The sequence below is a fragment of the Tribolium madens genome, unplaced genomic scaffold (genome assembly GCF_015345945.1).
Source record: "Tribolium madens isolate multiple individuals breed KSU strain unplaced genomic scaffold, Tmad_KSU_1.1 Scaffold_91;HRSCAF=231;Tcas5.2_LG7, whole genome shotgun sequence".
Classification (NCBI taxonomy): Eukaryota; Metazoa; Arthropoda; class Insecta; order Coleoptera; family Tenebrionidae; genus Tribolium; species Tribolium madens.
This window is the reverse complement of record NW_025401063.1, coordinates 14,933,759-14,958,336: the sequence shown is the minus strand read 5'-3', so window position 1 is coordinate 14,958,336 and position 24,578 is coordinate 14,933,759. Positions and strand designations below refer to the sequence as shown.

Genomic DNA, 24,578 nt, shown 5'->3' with positions numbered 1-24,578 from the left:
TATGATAATTTGTTCTTTAGACTTTTTTTTTAGACATAATTATGTATTTTACTATTGTACTGATGTGTCAGAACACGCGCTCCAGAGAAAAATTTCAAGTAAGATAAGATACCAGGAACATGGAAAAAATGTTTAAAAAATTCTATCAAAAAATCTATCAAAAAATTTTGACATTTAACATTCTTTATGTCTATTTAGTGATACTGATAATCTTGAACAGGTTTTTTTTATAATTATTTAGTAAAGATACAAAAATTGTGCCAATAAAAGCCACAAATAACAGAGTTACAATTTAGGATATAGCTTCCTTGTTTCCTCTTCTAATAGTTTGTAGCAAAAAAACTTGGAAAATCATTTTTCCAACAGAAATAAATAGTCAAAGTGCAAAATTTAAACTCCCAAAACTTTGAAATTTTTATAGCTAGATTTTTTTTTAACATTAAACCAAGCGGTTTTTTTAATCATTTGCCTCCAGAAAATAATAATTAAAATAAATTAAAATAATATAAAAATTTGATCGTATTTTGAGAACAAAATTTTGTTTTATTTTGGAGTTATGCTATTTTTTCGTGAAAATTGCAATTTATGTTAAAATTGTTTTTGAAAAAATTAAATATAAGATAGTTATAGTCCGTTATACTATTCAGCCTCAATCACTTTATTGATAGATACGTAAGTTGTCGAAAAGCATTATTATCTATTTTGGGCCAATATGTATTTTCAATACAATAGTTTTTTAGAAGAAATAAATAATAAAAAAAAAATTACGGACATGAACAATAACCTTTAAAAGAGGACATGTCCAAAAAAAAAACATCTGGTTACCTAAATAGAGATGCTAATTTACAAATTTCAAAAAACTTTGTTTCATATTATTAATTTGTTGAATTAGAATTCTTTAAATTTGTGTGTAAAAAATTCACCACACGATTTTTATTTTTTACAATAACTATTGTAATTTATCAAGCATAATTTCTAACTGAGTAAAATAAAATTCAAACACAAAAATAAAAATTTATAACATGTACTTAGTCAAGAAAGATTTTTTTTGCTAGATTAGACTCTATTCGATTGTTTACTACCTCTGTTTCCCAGACAGTAAGTTGTATTTACTTGTTGCTATCCCAGACTCGTCGGTAAGTATTTTGTTTATTGTTGCTAAGTCGGTAAGCATTCAAGATCGTTGCCAAAGTATTTTGGCGTTTTAGAACATTTTTTAGATATTTTATTAACAAAACTAACAAAAATCAATGGCGCAAAAAATGTCTTAAGACTTAAGCACCACGAAGGTTAAGTACTTACCGTTCTTGATGCTCAATATACTATTCCTTTCAAGGCCAATATCCAGTAGGAAAATGTAACAATTACGGCGTAATAGGAAATATTAACAAAGGTTAGAAATCAGATTTTCGTCTCTTTTGGTAATTAAAACCTGCAGGTACTCGAAATAAATCCTCAGTTTTTAATAATGCAGCTGTCTTTACGGTTTTCAAGTAAGTTATTCGCCATCAGTGACGCATACAAATTAGCAAAATTCGTGGAATAAACAAGGCTGCTCATTATCAATGATATCACCGCTAGACTTGTTTTCTAATGCGGATTTCAAATAATGTGATTTTATTACAGATGTTATTGTTACGATTACACTCATTTAAATGTTATAATTATGTTAATTTTTCATGTAGATATACATATTGTTCTAGAACTAATTAAAGAAAAATTTTAGTAGTGAAGCTTCTTAGATTTATTGCAGCAAGGGATTCTAAAGAAGTCCTCAATATGCAAGTATTCAGTTAATCTATCTCTTAAATGGAAATGATGGTGTGTAATAAAAGGAGCCGAGATAAGAGAGGAAAATGGCCAAGAGTCCGTTTGATCCTTGTATTAATAGCTCTTTCGTAACCAGGAAATCTCCCATGTTCGCACCTGCCCTCACACATTCAAAGAAGATGGAGATATTATGGACAGAAGAACCGTTGAGAGGATTTATAGTGGCAAAGCTGGTGGAAATGGATACAAATGTAGGCAATAACGCGGCCTATGTATCTTACGGGGACCTTAATGAAGTCCCTGTGTACAGTTGAAAGAATCGGTTTTATAGCTGGATACATCTAAATGGCCCGATTAGAGGGTTATGTAGATGCACACCACTCCCCTGTTTTTAGTTTGACCCCAAAAGTTTCCGTTTCGTAAAATCCTAGTTAAAAAAAACATTCTGAAAATTGGGCAATAAATCGGGAGTTTCGTAATTAAGTCGTTGAAAGATATGAGAAGAGTGAGTGACCGCTTTTTACGCAAAATGTGTCAAAGAACTGAATCGTGACAATTTTGATTAATACAAATAACTCTTGGGAGGGTTTCAGATTTTTCAGTAAGAGAAGCCAGTAAATTATTATTGGTGGTCTAAGAGACCTTGGCCTCTGTTCATTTCCAACAGTTGGCACAGGTAGACCTGCAAGAAGTTATATTTAATTTATTGACGTAGATCTGTGGCTGCCGATTGTTCTCAGCACGCAAAAAATGAATTATTTTAAACAAAAAACTCACCGATGAAATTTCAAGCCAACAATTTAAAACGGATTACCTAACTCAGGTCTTCTACTAAAACTCGATGATTGGTAAAAAATGTGATATGCATCTTTAGAATCATCACATATGTACTCCTAAGAGGAAGTGAATTTTAAATCATGATTTTCTTTCTTTCTGAAGAACTTTGTTGCATCTTTATTTAAAATGCTAGTAATTTCAGTAAAAGAAATCAGCGCAGCAATGACATTGAACATTAATGCAGTCATTAAATTTGATCTAAGAAGTTGCATGATTTATCGCGCATTTCCGCAAAGTACTGATAATGGAATAAGCAAGGCCAAACACGTGATAATTTTCCACTTTTCTTCATAAAAAATTCGAGTTCACTGGCACCTTTCCAGTTCTGGTAATTATAACCACAAAATAAACTTAGATTTCTAGAATTTCTTATTGACGTTCTTTATGTATAAAATTTGAAACAAAATTCTTAATTTACCAGTCTAATCAGTGTTGTACAGGTCGGACGATCCATTGCAAGAGGTAATTTATGCCTAACTTATCAGTCTTTCGAAGCACTTTATCTATTCTTCGAAGTAAAATTCTCTGGATTAAGTTTCAGTCGCTTCACTTAATTAAAGCTGAAATTGTGGGAATTAGATAGGAAACATAAGTTTAAACACTCCGTTACCTTTAAGTCGTAATTACAACAAAAAAGCAATTAATTAATTAACTTCCTTCCAGAAAAAAACTGATCAAAACATGAACAAGAAAAAAATAAAATTATAATTTTATAGAGAATTATTATATAACATTTCTATTGACAAAAAGTTGAAAATTTTCACTTGTGAAAGGAAACAAAAATAGTTATGTATATCTGATTTTAAACAGATGGTTGTTGGTTGTATCTACACTACTCCAAAAAATTAAAGAAACAAAAAAATTGAAAAAATTTCAAGAAACAATACTGGTTAATTCAAAATCAAATTTTTTTTTTGATATTTTCTTTTCAAATTTAACTAATGCAAAATTGTAAAAGAAAGCTGAAAAAAAATGTTTTTCTCATCTTGACGAAGATTAGACGATATGTACAATTGTTTCTTTAATTCTTTTGCAAAACTTTGATCAATCGATCCGAGAAAACGGTTTAATGGATCGATTTAAAAATTTACAGGGATATGAGGGGAACATTGAGCTGTAAAAACACCTAAAAACATTAGTCTCCCCATCAATATTAGTGAATACGCGATAGATTTGCTAAAACAACGCAAAAACTGACTTTTTTTTTGTTTTATTTAAAACAATGTTAAATGTCCAAAAAATCATAAGAGGATCTTATTCCAGTTTTTGACACTACCCTTATATTCTCTGTAGATTCTTTTTCATTGAAAGTCAAATATCTCAGCGACAAATTGTCGTAAAGAGAATATACAGAAAGCATATTAAAGGTAAACAAACATGCTATCCGGCCTGACTTAACTAAAAAAAATTCTCCACGTCCGTGGACCATAAAAATTTATAATTTTTTTCTTGCGCTATTACTTAGAATTTCGTGTTAACCGTAGCACAGAAAAAATATTTGCCAAAAGATCTCAAAACTAGTCACTTGAAGCTTCAAAATGTTTTTTTTTAATCTACATACGAGCATTTTTCGATGAGTTACAGCCTTTCAAAAATCAGCAAAAAATTAGGGAAAATTTTTTGTTTTTTTAATTTGTTGGAGTAGTATAGATGCATAAAGCGTTTTATACTTGAGAATAGTACATAGTATTAAGCCATCACAAGACGTAATTTTTTGTTGTGGGTTTATTTACACATTTGTAGTAATTAAATTACAGCTTTAATAAGTAAGTAGAATTTTTTTATAAATGTTTGGGTTTCCTAGGTTTTCATAAAGATGCGTAGCTGTATAGACAATTCTGTTTACGGAAGTAGTAATTACTTAACACAATATAATTTATCTGTTTATACATATGCATGGATATTGTTGCATGTAATTTGCAATTTTGAGATTAGGGTTAGGCCGCATTTAACGGCAAACAGCTGATTTATATAACCTTGGATGACTGAACCTTGTAACATGTCGATAATAACATTGCAACATCGTAACGATAAATTATGAAAAAAATGAATTAATTACAATTGTTTATGTCTTAAAAAGTACTTCTACGGAAATTTTATGTGATGACAATTTGAGATTTATGAATGTGTTACAGTTTTTTCATCTAGGTTTGTATTTTTATTTATGTTCTTTACTAGTTTGTAATACACATACATAGTTGGATCAGTGTCAGGTTGTAAATACATGCTTGGCCGTGGCATTGCGTTATAAACATCTGGCAATACGTTTAACCTTCAAACCTTCAGAAATATAGCATAATTCTTAGAATTTCTCAAATTTATTTTGTAAAAATGTTGAGCGACACATCTTTCCGTTGCTTGTTCGTCGAAACGTTATTCTCTACACACATTTACTGTTTCCCTAGTCGAGACATGCCGTTGATTCTTAAAATTGTTTGTTTCGTGAAATTTAGATTAAAAAAATTAAAAAATTGAACAGGAGACCTCTTTTAAAAGTTTTCAGTAAAGTGGCCAAACTTTGTTTTATACTATAAAAAAGTAATACGCTTACTACTAATAAAATATTAATTTATATGTATATGATTAGGAAAAATTATAGTAGATTAAATGTCTAACAAACATTGTAAGATAAGTTATGCTCTAATGGAAAAAACTGTGGTTTATACTTTTTACTGTTACGGGTATTATAGTAGTTTTTCGAAATTTTACGTTATTTTAATGTATTTGTAAAGATAATACATGTAAATCGTATTTAAGTAATGCAATAAAGTACTCTGTTTATTATGTCTAAAAGAGCTAAACATGTAAATAAACAGTCTCATAATGAGATTTAAATAGCCTTCTATATGCAAATAACGAACGTATAAAGTATATGGTGTTGCATAAATACCAAACTCAAATAAATCAGTTTTAGTTTGTGTTTATTTAGAGAAAGTGAAAAAATATTTTATATAAAGCTTCAATCCTTCCGGATTGTTATCAAAATTTAATGTAAAAAAATAAATAAAAAATGCAATAAAAGTACGAAATAAAAGACATACTGCGTCTATTACTTTTCGTATCTTGAATCAACTTTGCTTTTATTTTTACTGCTTTTGAACTGTTCGCTGTTGATAACATAAATTTATCACTTATGAGAACGTGGTTTAATTATGCCAAAATTTTCGAAGATGTTGTTTGTCGAATTCGTAGTTTGCGTTGTTCGAGAGTAATAAAAAGTCTACTCAATGTCAAAAAAATGGTTGTTGGGGGAGGGACGAGTTCGCGCTCTATACTTTAATTTGAAACCTTCATAAATTTTTGTATAAAAAATTTTACTTGTGTGTTTTTTGAGTTGTATAATAATCTTTTTGTTGATTGTAATTTTACTAGACCAAAAACGTCAAAATTTATAACCGTTTGCAAGCAAATATAATTTTATTTATTAAAAAAAATAAAACTTTACAGTTGGGTCATTTTTAATCTTTACAAAACAAGAACATTAAAATTACAATAACTCTTTATTATTTTTTCAATACTTCGAATAAAAAACACAAGGATTCTCTATTATTTTTTTGATTTGAGAAAACCCCTTGAGAATTTCCTATATATCTGTTTAAAGTTGTAGCAGCTTGTAAAAACTCACTTCTTCCAAATTCATAACATTTTGGAGAAATGTATGTACTTCCAGGGAATTCAATGACGTACTATAACTTATCTTGGGTTTTTTAGGGAATAATTATAAATTTGCTCAATTAAAAAAACAGCCCTTTGTCCTTGCATCTGACTCAGTTTTCACTACACAATGTTGATCTTTACTTTAATTGTCAATTTTTTGCAGTTTTTTTTTTTCAAGTTTATTTTCGTACAGATTATTCAACTTTTGAAATCTTATATTTGCTTCCTGCAACTTTTTTTCTAAATTTTGAATTTTATCTAGTAAGACAATTTTTTCTTCCGAACTATTGCATCTGGAACATTTTTTAAATGAAAATCATTTTTGTCAAAGGATGGAACTGCATTTGGTAACAATTTTTTTTTTATAATAAGCTCGTTATTTCAAAATGGTTTTCACAAATCAAGGAATTTGGGGTTATATTGCCGATGGTACAAATATTCTCTTAAGCCATTCGTTTTTTTTTTGATTTCTACTTTTTGGAAATTGATGTAGAATAACATCTTTTTTCTCTTTGTCCACAGTTTCGAACACAACAAGTTTGGATACCTACCTGCAGGGGCGGACTGGCAAATTTTTATATGGAATGCTAAGTTGAAATGAGGGCCCAATATACAATACAATAAAAATGTGTATAGAAACTACTTGTCACTTAATGTAGTAATTTTTTTGAAGGAGTTTGTTTCCTCTATTGAGATTGTGACGTCAGTTGAAATCATGATGGTATAATGAACGAAAATGAAGTTCTTAGATGAACGTCTTCAGAGGCTGCTTGTAATTTTCATTTTTGTTTTTCTTTTCGTTTCTGTGCACCAAATTTATACTTATATTTAGATTTTTCTATTATTTATGCCCACTAATAATAAAAAAAATAAAATAAAATTAAATTAATATAAGTAAAAACGATATTTTATATCGGTTGATTAAAAAACGTGTGGCATAATTTTAATTACGAATACCCCTCTACAATTGAGAATAGATAGTACAGTATTTATTGACCCACCTCATAGATAGTACAGTATTTATTGACCCACCTCAAAAAATTGAAAAATTACAACTTTCCAAAAATAGGTATGAAAAAATGATTTTCTGGAAATATTTTTTTTACTGTTTATCCCATTATTATTAAATTTTGCATGTTAAAGGACAAAAAGACACTTTTTGATTTGGTGTAAACGGAAGTCTTGTAGAAGCTATACATTTCCGGTAGTAATGGGTTCTCCCAGTTTTGGGATCATAACTTTTTTTCGGCTTATTAATTTCTGTTTTTGATACAGCCCAATCATTTTTTTCTTATAAAAAAGGTAGTTTCATACCGCTAAAATGTACCGTTCTTGAGTTATTTGAGTTTAAACTAAATTCTACACCGCGCTGTAAAATCAGAATTTATAAATTTTGAGCGTACCTTGGAAACAATCCACTACGAATGACATCGCGGTCAATGCTGTCATATTTAATGTAAATTTCATTAAATCCAAAGGAACATTTGTTTATTTCTTGATGATTATAAAAGCTGTTTTGTTTCTATTGCTTGATGATTTGGATTAATAAATACTGTGCTATCTATTCTCATTTGTAGAGGAGTATTCGTGACTAAAATTATGACACAATTTTTTGAATCACTTGTATAAATCCACGCGGAATTTCCTTACATGCGTGTAAGACCCTACAAACACAATTGAGCTAAAATGATTGAAATTATAGTTTTATTTGTTATGATGGCAATTTTTTAATTCCTTCAAAGTAAAAAAAAAAACGCGGTCCAACACTTCATAGATTAGTTCTATGCATTGTGGAAAGTTTATTTATAAATTTAAAATTATTGATATTATTTCAATGAGCTCTTGACATAATAAGCCTACCATAATTGGGGGCCCGTAAGACTCGATGAGGGCCCGGGGTGCTCTGGCACCCCTGGCTAGTCCGCCCCTGCCGTGACATTTTAAGAATTATAATGTAAAGTCTGAAACAATAATACCTACTATTGATACTGTGCTTCTTAAGCTGAAAAAATAGATTGGTTGTGTGACAGATCAATATTTGTTTAAATAGTTTAAATACAGGATGTCGGGAAAGTCGGAAATTCTATCTGTAGAAAAATTTTGACATTTATTTTTTGACATTTGACATTTTTTTATATCCATTTAATGATATTGATGATCTTGTAAAGTCTGTTTTTTGTTAAATGGAAATGCCAAACAGTCTTAACGTTGGCATCACTGTAAATTCATTCATGGTAATTTTAATAAAGGAAGTTGGCAGTTCCGGTTTTTTGAATTAATTTGAAAACAATGTCAATAAACGTCAACACAAAAAATCGTCTAGGAAAATTTAGAGACGAAACACCAAAAAAGTAACAAATTCGATACACTAATAGTTTTTCAAAATTTAGAAACGAATAGTTCGCAAGCAGGAAGTTGCAAAAAGGGCCCGTTAAAATGTAGATGCAATTTGTAATGCAGGTTTGCTAAACATTCTTAATTTTTAGCAAAAAAATTGACAAGAATAGAAAATAAACATGAATGAGAAAGAACCTCGGAAAAAACGCAGTTAAATTAGTGTCTTGTGCATCGTTTTTGAGGAACGAGTTGAAAAAGTAACAATTTTGAGACAAAAGCTGAAGAAGAATTTATAAAATACATCAAATTTGAGCTCATTTCAATAAATTACACAAAATTTATTGCCAATGATCATAATACCCACTTGTATCTTTTGCAAATTAACTTTTTTCTGTATATACATCCTTTTTCTTCAAAGTTTTTGTAGTAAGAATCTCATTTTTGTCCACAACATTGTACTTAGTTGCGATGTGTTTCTGTCAAAATTGTTAGCACTGAATTCTGTCTTTAGACCTTAGGTAATGATGTCTGTGCTCAGGTATTTTAATTATAGCGCTTTTAAAGAGGAAACCAACACACAAGATTCATAAAAGTCAAAATTTTGACAACATCTCAATTTGAACACATAACCATAATTTTTTAACAACATTTCTAGGAACAAAAACAAAGAGCAAACAAAATTTGTGGCTATGGAGACAAGCTGCTACCAATTTTTCACCAAAATTTTGACTTGGTTATTTAAAAAAAACAGACTTCGAAATTTTTATAGATAGAATTTTTTCAACATTTATCTTACTGTCCAGGGCATCACCCGATGACACAGTGTCATGGAGGTGCGCGGGCACCTGTATGTCAACAATTGTCACATTTAATTTCCTGCAAATTTTCAAATTTCACTAATTACAGTTTCCTTTGGAGCATGACGCGCGCATTACCATTTTGACAAGTTCACGATTTTGGCCTTTTGGGTAGACTTTTTATTAGACGGTCTAATTTCGACTTTCTGCTTAGAATAATCGACATGGCTTTGTTGTCAGAAAACTGTTCAATTTTCATATGTTTTTAAGTTTGTTATATTTCTAAACGTCATTAACAATTCGTCGTTACATTCGGTGTTGAAATGTCTTTGTTCTCGGTTTCGGTTTCAAGATAGTGCCGTATTAACATGAGTTTCGCATTAGTCGTGAGGTATGTGTAAACAAGTGTAAATGTGATGACTTTACAAGGTGTCAAGCGAAAAGTTGTCACCGTGAGCGACTTCCGCTTTACGGGACGCCTGCTGGGAAAGGGAAACTTTGCCCGAGTCGAAGAAGCCGTCCATAATGTCCTCAATGTCAAGGTATGTTCTTGTTCTTATTCTGCTTTTAGCTATATTATTATTTTCATTAATGGGATGAGCTATGGGGAAAAGCTCCTCTTAATTTTATGTATTATATTATTTATATAGAACATAATTTCAAGCGCGGAACTTTACCAATATGAGAATTTTTGTGATGAATTGGTTGTTTTGGCGTTTGGGAAATATTGGGGATTAGAATAAATAATAGCGCTATTGTACTGAGCTCGATAAAAGCTATAATAGCCTCACGTAAATTATAACAGCAAAATTAAATAGACTGTTGACATTGTATGAATATAGGGCTGTTAAAATACGGGTTCATTTTTATATTAAATAGCTTTATAACATGCTATTGTTAAATTACTGTGCATTACCCGATCCACATCGGTTTAGTTTAGGCTTCTTTTACATTTCATAGTTCAATAACGATTGTTCTTTAGGCGGAAATGTTTTTATATCCTTAAGGTAAATTATGTCTTTATTTATTGCTAATACCTTTATTATCTAGCAAAAAGAATAAAACTTTATGCAAAACTATAACACACTTTTTGAAAATTTATTGGAAAGCAGGTTTTAACGTCAAATTTGACTTATCAAAATCTCCAAAATGTCAAAATTACGTGAATACAGTTTTGTAAAATTTGCAATTCGTGCCATAATAGCAATAATAGAAAGTCAATCAAATGTTTTTTCTTTTCTTGAGACAAAAAGACCAATCATTAACTGAGAAATTTCTGATGTAAAAGAAAATGTTTTGTGACATTGACGACCAAAATGTACAGGTGCGCCAGAACTCGCGCCAAAGAGAGAAATGCCATATAAGGTAAGATACCAGGAACATGGAAAAAATGTAAAAAATTTTTTATCTATAATAATTTCAAAGTTATGAGGGTTTAAAATCTACACTTTGACTTTATTTATTTCTGTTGGAAAAATAATTTTCCAAGTTTTTTTGCTATAGGTTATTAAAAAAGGAAACAAGGAATGTATTCTAAATTGTAAATCTGTTCAATGTTATTTGTGGCTTTTATTAGGAACATTTTTGTACTTTTACTAAATAATACATAAATATACATAATACATACATAAATATTGTAACCGAGAAAAAAACTCACACAATTGTTATTATTAAAAATGTTATTCAACTTCAAAATATTGGTACACGGTTTGAGAGTCACTGGAATTTTTTCCTTGTTCAGATAAAATTGTATTGTTGTAACAAATAAAAAATCGTATCCATGACAAAGAAAGAGAAAAGTCACTTCATAGATTTGACACGGTCATCATTTGACACGGTCAATATTTGACAGATAGAATTTTTTAAACATTTTTTCCATGTTCCTGGTATCTTTTCTTACTTGGAATTTTTCTCTGGGGTGCGATTTCTGGCGCACCTGTATACACAATAATTGAATAAAAGTCTAAAAATCACAACTACACGTAAGCACTTGGAACGATGTCACCATCAATTTTTTTTTTTCTATTAGAAGTGTCACCAACCGCCAAAATTTTGGTTTTTGGACGCTAAACTATACATAGATAGACTGAATTCACTAATCTAAGAAACCATAGCATGATGACTTACTTTGATTTCTAATTTAAAAAAAATAACATATTTAATTTAGCATTTAGTGATTGTTGGTTTCAGAAGTACCCTTTTCGTGAATAATACTGTATTTTTATTAGCTATTATTAGTATCAAAATTTGTAAGTAGTCTATATGGTGCCAAATGTTGTTATCTTTATTAGGTCAAATTTCTAACAAGTAATAAAATTCAAATTTAAAACTGGAGAACAAAGGGAATCATTTGTTTATAAAATAGTTTAGTCAGATTGTGTCCTCATTTTTGAGTCTTGAATTTGTAATTTTATTTAGACGTGGCGCATATACAAATAATATAAATGCAAAATAGGACATCTATAAAAGAAAAATGTCAATAAAAGTGCCATTACATGGTTCCAGTGTCATATTGTTCCACTATAACACAAATTGTATTGTCTACCATACTATGTTAGCACGACGTTTCCATTTTCTAAATAATTTTAGGTGAAGATAAAGTAGGAAAATTATCGCAACGTTCAATGTTATTGTTACTGAAATTATTTGCGGTTATTAGTGCGGACCTATTCGGAAAATTTCATTTTTGTGTTTTGCAATATAGTCCCTGTGCATTTCGTACACCATCTTGATGAGAAAGGGAGAATAATTCCCGCGCTACACCAACATTTTATGAACACATTGAAAGCATTGTTTCATAACAAACGATGCCACATATTTTCAGATAGATAAATGCTGTCTCTGGTCAGATCAGGCGGCGTTTTATTATATTTGATGGGGAGACGAAAGAGGCTTATCACTCTTGGGGGTGATCTCGTTTCCTTACTTAACAGAAAGACCAGTTCAATATTTGACGCGCCTAGCACTCTATAAATCTTAATGACCTTCTTTGCCCAAGAAGAATCGAAAAGTATTTTTCTAATACATCTTTACAGTTTGTATATTTATAGTGATGATGTCCGAGTAATTGATCAGGATATGCAGGTCATGCATCATGATTGCACATTACAGGGCTCTACATAATTACGTACAGTTGGCTGAACATTGATGGGGGCTCTTCAATAATCCCGGAGTTAGTTATAAGTAGAGGGTTGGAGTAGATGATAATACCTGATATTGATAATTAAAATGTCTTAATTTTTATTAGGAGGGCCCCATGATTTATGTTCGACACACCTGGCACGATTCCTTTTTAAGTTTGTTTACAAACAATTTGTAAAATTGGAAATTATTTGCACAAGTTTACATAAATGTTTGTAAAGAATCAATAAACAATTTTTGTGCAAATATATTAAAGTATTGTTCTTTGTTAAAAGTAATGTTTAGTAGTATTTTAAAAATACAGGTGTTACAAACTCTCATTGTGTTACTATGTACGACTATAACAATGCGAGGTTGTAACACATTTTTTTTTCTATTGGGCGCTTTTAAAATGAATTTATTATTTTATCCGAAAACGTCAGAAAAATGACGCTTTTTAAATAAAGTTTTACCTTTCCGACATGGGATAAAAACACTGTTTTTTTGTTTAAGTGTTTTTCACTTTTACCTGAAATTTACTATGACATTTACCAATGTTGTCTCTTCCGCTATTTCAGCTTTTTTTGGAGAAGTACAGTGTAGATTATCAGCATTCGACATTTTACACTATAAACCACACTAGTTAAATCAATCAACATTTTCGAAAATCTCAACACAAATTCCGGAACTGACCGTGACGTTTGTTATGATTTCATTATAAAGCGTCCTGATTATTTTTGTCATTTACTTGATAATTGTAGTGTTGCTCTTTTCTTTTTTCTAAAAAAAAAACAGCGTTAAAAATTACAAAGTTGCATTTTGTGCAACTGTCTTAAGCCTTATTACTTATTAGTATATAAAGTCTGTTTTTTTTCTAAATGGAAATGCCAAACAGTCTTAACATTGGCACCGCTAGTAAATTCATTCATGGTAATTTCAATAAAGGAAGTTGGCAGTTGCGGTTTTTTGAATTAATTTGAAAACATTGTCATTTAACGTCAACACAAAAAATCGTCTTAGAAAATCTAGAGACAAAACAGTTTTTAGAAATTTGGAAACGAATACTTCGCAAGCAGAAAGTTAGAAAAATGGCCCGTTAAAATATAGACGCAATTTGTAATGCCAGGTTTGCTAAACATTCTCGATTTTTAGCAAAAAAATGACAAACTAAACATGAATGAGAAAGAACCGTGGAAAGAACGCAATTAAATTAGTGTCTTGTGCATCGTTTTTGAGGAACGAGTTGAAAAAGTAACAATTTTGAAATTAAAGCTGAAGAAGAATTTATAAAATGCATCAACTCATAATTTTTTAACAAAATTTCTAGAGACAAAAACAAACAGCAAACAAAATTTGTGGCTATGGAGACCAATGCTACCAATTTTTTCACCAAAATTTTGACTTGGTAATTTCCATTTAAAACTTTATTTGTAATGTTAAGAAAACGAGGCTTTCGTCCACAAATGACAGTACTCTAAATGGCATTTTTTTATATCATAAAATTCTTTTTTATCATTAATATTCTTTATTAATTATTTTTACAAGTCACAACATCTTTATTTATTAAAAAAAAAACAGTTGACTGTCGTTATTTTGACACATACAGGGCGTTCCGTTTTTATTTTTAAAAATTTAAACAGGTGATAGAATATTCAATTTTAAAATAAATGTTTTTCCAATATTTCAGAAACCATTACAAATTACAATATTTGGTACAACTGACAGATAATCTTTATACACCCAAACGAATCAAAAAAAATGTCGAAATTATTACTCAAGAGCGTCTGGGAAGGTTTAGGGTAAAAAGTATCCCAACTATGTTGACTGTTGGTTCTTGCAACTTTCAGCCACAAAATTATAAATTTCCTAGTTTCTAACAAAAAGAGGTCTCTTGCGTTGTTTCGATACAACGTACCGTTTTTGAGTAAAATCAGTTTACAATATGTGTTACAGACCATATAAAGAGAATACAAATTAAAAACTAAATTCGTTTTATCGTTTAAAACGCCTGTGATTAAAATTTTCGACAACTGATCTTTGAGTTCGTTCTGGTAATGCTTTCAGCATTTTTTGATACATGTTTATAGTAAACTTAAAATTGCATATTGTATCACCTGTTTAAATTTGTAACAATAAGAACGGAACATCCTGTATATTTTATGGGGCATATTATTTGAAATTACCAAGTTAGAAAGATGCGACAAGGAACCTGGAACACCCGGTATATTTTCAAGTTTAGAAAGTGTTTCAGAAATGAGTTACAATCTTATGTTTTTTTTATCAAATATTTTTTAGTTTTGCATGTAGGTTGTAATCTCTGTTTTTAAGGGGCTTGTCTCAAAATTCGGGTGTAGGGAGAAATCAGTGTAAAAGTTTCTGTACATAACTCACAAATGCTTCAACATTTTTTTAACTTAATGTTAATACGACTACTGAAAGATCCTATTCAAAGTTTTAAATATGGGCCTTATTTATTGTTGATGGTGGGCCTTATTTGGGGCTAAAAAGGCCAAAAAGGTCCTATGTAAAATTTTATGCTTATCTTAAATCATGTAGAACTTAATAAACAGGCATTTTTGTGGTACAACTTCGATAATAAATAGAAACTTTTGCAAAATCGTAAAAATTAAGTGGACTTTATATGGCTAAGTTACTTTATTTATCTAAGAGTTGAAATCTATTATTTTGTTTGGGTTAATTAACGTCGCAAAGTTAACCTAAGTGCTCCAGTTGAATCTAATGCAAACCTAAATATGTTAAATCCGTCTGTACCTTGGGTAACTTTCCCCTGAGTTATTTTGGGTAGATAATTAAAAGGGGCGATTGCGCGCGCATCCACCGTCAGATTTCCCAATAAAATCCGACAAGTTTCGGTAGCGGTGATCTCTGCTGAGTAATCCGAACGAAATCTGTTCATGGACTGTTCTAATTGCTTGCGGATGCAAATGCTTCAGCGACCGACACAAGAATTATGTAAAGCTACGACATAGTATTTCCTCGTTCCTTTCCGCGGATTATACGGCTAAGCTGAGAACCACTCCGGTTTGATTAGAAATGTAGGTGAAACCTTAAGTTGAAGCCATCTAAAACATTTTTTTAATAAAAAGTTGCTTTAAAATATACTCATTACATCTTATACAGGCTGTCCCAGCGAGTTGGTAAAGTCCATTAGTGACCTAGTGATACGAGTTTTATAAGAAGCAAGTAGGGGTTTAAAGCAGTAGGTGCGACAAAAAGCCTTATAAACGAGATATCATACAGTATTTTTTCTACTTTGCACTTTTTTAAACAAAGAAATTAAAATTTCGGAATGTAGGGAATTTTGCGGCAGTTGACTACATTGCGGCTATGAGTGGCTATGAGATAAATTAATTTGAAACGTCATTATTTTATTTGTAAAAATGAATTTCGAAGGTATCGAAGACGTTTTGCAATGTACGCCTCTAGAAATACGAACCTTGGAGGCAAATACGATGAACAATTTACTCTCTGTGAGATCATGTCATTAAAATTGTTCAGTAAGTTGACGGCAAAACCTACCTAACCCTAAAATTCTCAAAAGTAGCAGTAAATATACTGCGTTTCAAAATTATTGATATCTCGGTAGGTTATGGAAATTCAGATTTAAGGTGGCAACATTTGTACTTTAAGAGTTCTTGGTTGTTCCTTTTTGTGCGATTGCATCCACTGAGGTTGAAAATACGTCAATTTCAAAATTTGTGACAATTGTCGATTTTAACAGATTTTGTGCTTTTTCTCTCCTATAATCCCTTCTGTTCCATGTTAGTTCCTTTTAGAAAACCTGTCTTTTTCAAGGCATTTTTTTACGAAGCGAAGTTTTGAGATCAAAAATGACAATCTTTATCTCAATCATCTCACTCAAAGAGAACGATTACAATAATTAAAATAAAAAGACATAAGTAATGTTTGAAAATTTATTTAAAAAAATGTAACTTTAAATACCACTGCTAGTTTTTTGCTTATCTTGCTCCTTTCATTAGGGATGTCACATTCATTTAGTAAATGTCCAACTGTCGCACTCTTTTTTCCACACATTTTACACCTCTTTTCGGGTTCCAATCAAAACTTACACTCTCCCAATTTGTATATCCTTTGCTGTTCTGAGAATTTTGTCATTATTCTCTTCTATTTCACATTTTCGTTTTAATACATACAGAGTGTCCCGTTTTTATTGTTACAAATTTAAACAGGTGATAGGATATTCAATTTTAAGACAAAGGTTTCCTATAAACATGCATCGAAAAATGCTTGGTAAGGGAGCTACACCCCCTGAAAGGGGGCTAATAGGTTTTTGCTAATATTTCAGAAACCATTTAAGATAAAATTACAAAATTTGATACAGATGATAACCTTTATACATCTAAACGAATTCAAACATCAAATGTCGGAATTTTTAATCAGGGGCGTCCGAAACTGAGGGTTTAGGGTAAAAAAATACCCTATCTATTTTGGCTTTAGTTTTTTTAGTTATGCATTGACCAAAATGGTGGTCACTTTGTACAACTCCTTTAGGTTTAGGCGAATTTATTTAATTAATGGTATTATTGTTACTGTAATGTAATGCTAATTAGTTGAGGTTGATTAAAAAATATGAATTTCTTGCTTTTATTATTCTGTAAATTTTGAGTGATTTGAATGTTGTATTAGTGTGTAACATAAATTTTAAATTAATTTTATTCAAAAACAATAAGTCGTATCGACACAAGAGAGACTTTTCTGTGATAAACTATCGAACTTAATATTTTGTTGCTGAAAGTACCGAGAAACTAAAGCCAAAATAAATAGGGTAATTTTTTCCCTAATCTCACCCAGTTTCGTACGCCCTTGATAAAAAAAATTGGCATTTGATGTTTGAATTTGTTTAGGTGTATAAAGATTATCATCTGTACCAAATTTTGTAATTTTATCTTAAATGGTTTCTGAAATAATAGCAAAAACATATTAGCCCCCTTCCAGGGGGTGTAACTCCCTTACCAAGCATTTTTTGATACATGTTTATTGGAAACTTTTGTCTTAGAATTGAATATTCTATCATCTGTTTAAATTTGTAACAATAAAAACGGAACACCCTGTATTTCAACACATTCTTCTCTTTATATGCACTTCTCCTTCCTTGCTTACTTACCGTTCTTCCTTTCGATCTTTCCTCAAATTTCTCCCTTTTTTTCCCGATTCAATTCTCAATCTTTCCTTTTTGTACTTATATTATTTTTTCAGACAAAATTCAATAGAACGTCATTTTTATGACGTATCGCGATCTAAACCATGTTCACATTAGTAACTTTTTTGGAAGTAAAATTAAAGTCTAGTTTACAGTCTCCACGCCTACCGAGATGTCAATCATTTTGAAACGTACTATACCTTTTATTTTCTTTTGTCCTATGACCTTAAGGTATACGTAAGCACCACAATAATCATAATGTTAATTCTGAATATTTTTTGCGATGATTGATTGAACCAAACACAGCAAAAATTTCGTATTTAAATGATTTTATTTGCGTTAGGCCGATTGACACTGGCAGTTCGAAAGAAAAACGGTTAGGTCGCCACTAAATTTCCCTCTTTTTAGTATAATTTTTATAGCACTGTTTTTGTTCAGTACGAAACTCAAAACAATTTTGTATTGGGCCTTAGTACGAACGCAAAGTAGAACCATTTTAATCCCTGTAAACAGGGACTAAAGTATCAACTTTTGTCCCGAAAGTACAAAAACAAAATTTTATAAAAAGCAACCAGCCATGTGTGAAGAGGACAAAGTAAATACCTATAATTATTGCTCTTAGTAAAGTTTGGACAGGGACCTCGACGAACTGAAGAAAAAGTATTTCGCAAATTTTTATATTAATCAAGAAGCTAGGTTGGGCCATTAAAATTCGAAGGACAAACCAACTTATGACTTTTGAAAGTATTGTTGTAGATTTCCGCATTAATTGTCACAAATTAGGCAATAATTTGATCGTATAATTTTGTCTAATTGCTTGAATGTCTTATATTTATGAGTTCGTGGGAACTCGACGTTTTATTTAGATAGTGCGTGAGTTAAATGAACGTAACTTATGAATTTATTATAATTGATAACTGCCTTAGGCTTCATTTGTGTAGGTATTATAACGCAAGACTCTAGCTATACCTGCCGTGAACTAGTTATTAAATGATCAATAAATGAAAAAAAATGTCAGATCGACACAGTAGAATGTAAATAACAAAAAGCTCCAATATACATTATATATTTTCTTTAGCTATGTTTTTTTTTTTAATTTGCTATAATTATTGTAATCTTGGTCATATTGTGATCAGAAAATCAAATTCTTTTAGCGACATTTCCATAGGAAAATTTATTTTTAAGGTACCACAGTCTCTAGTCACCGTATTTACGCCAGAAACTGGGTAATTAGAAATATAGTAAAAATCACGAAGGTTGACAGGCGCCTCATCTGACGTTTTACCTTAGCACGTTTACATTGCGATGACAAAACGTCTTTTTTTTGAGGATAGATTGAATGTCATATATCTACGAGTTAGACGTTGTCTATTGGTGAAACAAGTTTTTTGTACAATTCTTTGCAAAAGCATTTCAAATTTTATGTAATAAATTGGAAATGTGTTTCTGCATGCCACATTATTACAAAGATTTTCAATATTTTCTGCATATTCTATTTAAATAAAACTTACAATCTGTGGGTACGAGTAAAACTAGATGCAAAAACAGTATTTACAAATTTCACACTGACTTTCAAAGCCTCTGCCACTCGCTAAAAATATGAAACAAACTCATATAAGCAATAAAAAGGACCTATTTTTTACCTCTTGAATGTCGTTCAAAAGTAATAGAGATCCCCCATGATCTCTTTCTTTAGTAAAATGTTCGATCAATGATGCAGTCATTTGGCGTGACTGCTTATTAAACGGTTTTGGCATTTTTAGTTAAAAAATGCACACAATACCAGAAAGAAGAATTATCAAAAAAAAAAAACTAAACAAAAACGAAGAGCCGAACGCAAAACGAAACACAAAACACAAAACCAAAAACTCAATATGAACGAAAAATACGTAAATACTACCAAGAAGACTTCAACAACGATTATAATTTTTACTGTCAATGTCAAGTTGACAAATTCACTAGAACATGACATTTACGTAGTGTAGTTGAAGTACATATGTAAATTAATGTTCAAGGCTATCATCCTTAGACACCCTTAATTGTTTCAATTTACATTGTGTTGTAATTTTTTATTTCACTTTTGTGTTGGTAATGAAAAAATGAAATTGATGACGCACAAGACTACCCTCATGAATACTACTACAAATGTGTAGAGATATGTTCTTGTGGCCCGGGGAAAGCAATTTTCTACAATAATTTTTCTTGATTTTGGACTTAGAATAATTATTCTCTGCTTATTAAATCTCATCACATTTGCGGTTTAATTTTTTTGACAATGATGTAACTTTGACAAATGACTTTACGAAAGTTAAATAACAAAAATGTTTGTGAAAAACATAATTTTAATAAATGGCAAGTGCAAAATCAAGAAAAAAAAACTTTTCTTTTCACTGAATCAGAACAATGAAGAATTTGCTCGTTTTAAGCGAAGCAAAAAAAATTTTCCTTTGCAGTTTTAGCGTAAAATCAAAGATAAAAAAGTGCTCTTCTTGTAAACCCAATCCGGGGACATACTGTATAAAAAATCCTATGAGAGGCCATGATTTTGTCACTAATGTATGTTTTATTTAAACAATTATTGTAAATATCAAAATTTTATGAAAAATGCTGTACCACCCTAAAATACGATTTATGGACCAGCTAGGTACAGTTTAGTGAGGTTATGGTTAAATGCCTTTAATTGTGAGTTTCGTTTATAGAAATTTAAAAAAAGACATGAAGTAAAAGAGTAATTCACATCTATTATTAAAAATCACCTCCAACTACAGATACAGGCGCAATTAAATGAGAAAAATAGCAATAAAAGTTGTAAGCAAAGTTGCCAATCGTGAATTTGATTATTATTGTTGTTGTTATAATAACGGGTAAACAATGTAAAAAATTGACAATTAAAATTGAATCGCAAAAGACAAATTCCCTGTGTTTTTCAATAAGATGAAATCGAAGCCAATGTAGAACAAATGACTTCGAAAAACACAGTGAGTACAAAAACGTTAATTTGGCGACAGTTTATTATTCATTAAATTATCTCATCAAATTCCGCTCGAGGTATTATGTTTTTCTACAGGATAAAATTGATTTTTTTTAACTCCAATTGGTTTTCTTATAGGTAAATTGACTCTACAAACCACCAGACAATCGTGAGTAGTTTGTGTCGTCCATTTACCAAGTAACCAAATTCTCGTAAAAACGTTAAGTTTATTCGGTTAAAAAAAACGTTTTTTCATTTTGGGTGTCACAATGGGTATTTTGTGCAACTGTTTTCAGCAACTTTGTGCCACTGTTTTTGGAAACATTTTATATTATATTTTTACTATCACTGACTGTGGATACAGTCGTTTTAAGTGAGAAATTGTATCAACTTATTTTACCAAAACTAATGCAATTTGAGCTATTTTCAAGCAATTTAGGAATTTCATACGTCAAATGTCAAAAATTTTGACTGTCAAATATAACAATTTAATGTAAAAAGCGCTCAATAGAAAAAATAATATAAAAAAACCAGTGTTACAATCTCAATCATTGTGATATTCGTGCATTTGTAACTCAATGAGAGTGTTTGTAACACTTGTTTTTTAATATACTATTGTGTAATTAACTACTTATTTACAGATTTTGCTAAAAAGAAACGACTATTAATTTTAAGAGTTTTTTACAACGAAGGTTTAATAATTTATTTCAACAATTTTGTGAAATAATAATAATAATGCTGTTTCCATAATTGTTGACTAAAATCAAAGTGAGTATTTCATGTGATGCTTATTTAGTAGATGTAATTAAATTGTTTTAACGTATAATGAAGGTAACAAGCGTAAAACATAAAATAAATTACTTGTTGTTTGAAAAGAAGCCGCCAAATTGCTTTCAATGCATGTGTGTAACTAAAAATTAATTATTCTACGATTTCTTATCCGTTTACGGTGAACACGAGCATTATTCTACGGTAGGTAACTGGTTATAATACGCTACTTTGTGTCTGTGTTATTTTATATTTTATAAAATGTTTATTATTTAATGCTGCAAGTCTAAACTCTCGAACCGCTGAAATAATAAAGTAGTTTGTTTCGAAGTTATATTAAATAAGACATCCACACTATTTTTTGAAAGTTTCAAAATTTAATAAACAAATTTGCGACGAGCGAAAGCTCTTTCCGTAATAAAGATAAAGTGGAGAGATCAGCATAAGTTGTTTTATTCGCACTGACACATATGGTTGTATTTTCATATTTGTGGAAACGCAAAGCGTGGATCAGAACGCGCGCGTTTTGAAGAAGCTTTCAGCTACATATTTTATTGTACAAAACACGCAATATAGACATTTAGTTGTCTATTATGGTCCAACGGTTCCTATTTTGAAAAAAAAATTTTCTCGCTGTCGATAATGCAATTAGTCTTACCAGCATAACAACGTAGCCCGTAACTTGACGATAACATCAGTTTGTATGATGATCCTTGACGACGGAACTTAATACATATTTTTAAGGTAAAAGCTCAAACACATTCCCATACCAGATGAATAAAAAGTCTGGAACCAAATGTTTTTTTTTGCTTAAACTATTTATCTCTTAGAAAAACTAATTGATGAATGATAAAGTACTATAAAAATGTGATGTTTTATTGAGAATACAATTTTTCGAAATTTTCTTTTGTTTTTGAGTTCTATAAAAAAATATTTTTTTCAAATGGCAACCCACTATAAAGCCATTATTCTCATAAAGGTTATGATCTAAGGATTACAACTATCTACTTTATATGTAATTTTTTCCAAAAAAAAGTTTTACATAAATTGCAATTTTGACAAAAAAACCTCATAACTCAAAAACAAAATAAAATTTCTTTCTCAAAATACGATCACATTTCTGATATTACGTTAATGTATTTTAATTATTATTTTCTGGAGGCAAATGATTACAAAAAAGTTAAGTTAAACTCAAGGGGAGAAAAGTGGAATTTATGACACCGACAAATTTAATGAATGACATATCAACAATTACTTTGATTCAAATTTATTAAACTAAATTTTTCTTTCATACACAACTAAAGCCAAGTTATCTGTGAGAATGTATGTTTTGGGTTGCGTCTGAAATCTTTATTATAAATGACTCGCCAAGTATAATAATTATAATAATTATTAATTAAGTACATTATTTTATAAGCATCGAACTGAATGGAATAGTTTTTTAATATGTTGACACTAATTTTGTAGTTCAATGTCTTTAACATAGACTATTCGCACCGTTAACTAGATGGTAACACGTACAGTCGAACAAAATGAAAATGACGCCTCAATAAACCAGCCCTTGCAGGATGCCGACTCTTCTAACCGCAAGCAGACAGGTTCGTAAATTATCGGATTGAAAACTTGTAGTTTTAAAATAAATGCCTCTAAGAGCCGGTTTAATTAAGTTGCCATTTATTTATTATTTTATTTAATTGAAAATATTGCATTTTTTTAATGAAAAATTTTAACAAACCATTTCTTAAAGAAAATTATGGATTAATAATGACATTGACGAAAAAACAAATCATTATTAACTTAATATTTTTTTTACTGTTTTTTTTAAATAAAATTAATTAACATAATTTTTGAACGAAATAGGCTTTCTCTATTTTAAACTTGATTTTACGTAAATAGTCCGGTCAAATTAGTCATAAAAATAGTGGTCAAATAACAAAAATTCCGACAGAGCTAAATTTTGGTGGAGACTTTGGGTACACCATTAGTAATAAAGTGTCAAAAATCCCCATCGATCCCATGTGTGCTAAAAAAGTTCTTCGGGGTCAAAGGTCAAAATTTGACGTTTTTTAGATTTCGTTTGAAAACGGTAAGTTTTATCAAAAAAGTAGTCCAGACAAAAAAGATAGACCTTAAAATTGTCTACAAAAAAAGACCTTATACTTTTTTTTCTAAGAATCACCATTGCTGAGATATCGCGATTTTAAAAGTTGAAGGAGTCACTTTCTATATGATATGCACATACATAGTGCGCCAGAAATCGCGCCCCCAAAAAAAATGCTATGTAGGGTAAGGTACCAGGAACATGGAAAAAATTAAAGAACAATTCTATCTATAAAAATTTCGAAGTTATGAGAGTTTAAATTTTACACTTTGCCTTTATTTCTTTATGTTGAAAAAACAATTTTCCAAGTTTTTTTGCTACAGGCTATTAGAAGAGGAATCAAGGAAGCTGTATCCTAAACTGTAACTCTGTTCAATGTTATTTGTGGCTTTCATTGACAAAATTTTTGTACATTTAGTAAATAATTATAAAAAAACATATACAAGTTCATAAGTATCATTAAATAGACATAAAAAAATGTCAAATGTCAAAAAATAAATGTCAACATTTTTTGACAGATAGACAGATAGGAGCAATTGGGTAGTCTCCAGAGTACTAGAAAAATGTTAAAAGGACCTTTTTTGTAGATAATTTTAAGGTCTATCTTTTTTGTCTGGACTACTTTTTTGATAAAACTTACCATTTTCGAAGAATATCCATAAAACCTCAAATTTTGACATTTGACCCCGAATAACTTTTTTAGCACACATGGGATCGATGGGGACTTTTGACACTTTATTTCTAATGGTGTACCCAAGGTCTCCACCAAAATTTAGCTCTGTCGGAATTTTTGTTATTTGAAATGTCTATTTTGACCGGACTAAAAACAACAAATGAATTAAACCATTGTTTATTTACGAGAAGAAGTTTTCTATTATTTTTGTAATTGTCATTGAAAACGAAACAAAATTATTTATTTAATTAAACCAGGAAAAAACGGCAAAATTATTTCAAATATTTCGGTTCTGCTACCAAATTTATTTTTTGATAATTGATAATACTTTTAAATTAAATAAAAACGTTTAGTTTTATAAACAA

General features: G+C 30.1%; 1 protein-coding gene across 2 annotated transcripts in view; it reads left to right on the top strand.

The window, feature by feature from the left end:
* The first annotated feature begins 9,657 nt into the window (after positions 1-9,657).
* Positions 9,658-24,578, top strand: part of LOC123011542 (serine/threonine protein kinase OSK1-like) — a 249,753-nt gene continuing 234,832 nt past the window's right edge. For both annotated transcript variants that reach the window (XR_006413153.1, XM_044409022.1), the window contains exon 1: positions 9,658-9,940. Coding sequence is in view for 1 of the 2 variants with exons in the window: in XM_044409022.1 (XP_044264957.1) it covers positions 9,815-9,940 (126 nt within the window). In the remaining variant the exon portion in view is untranslated. The remainder of the gene's footprint in view (positions 9,941-24,578) is intronic.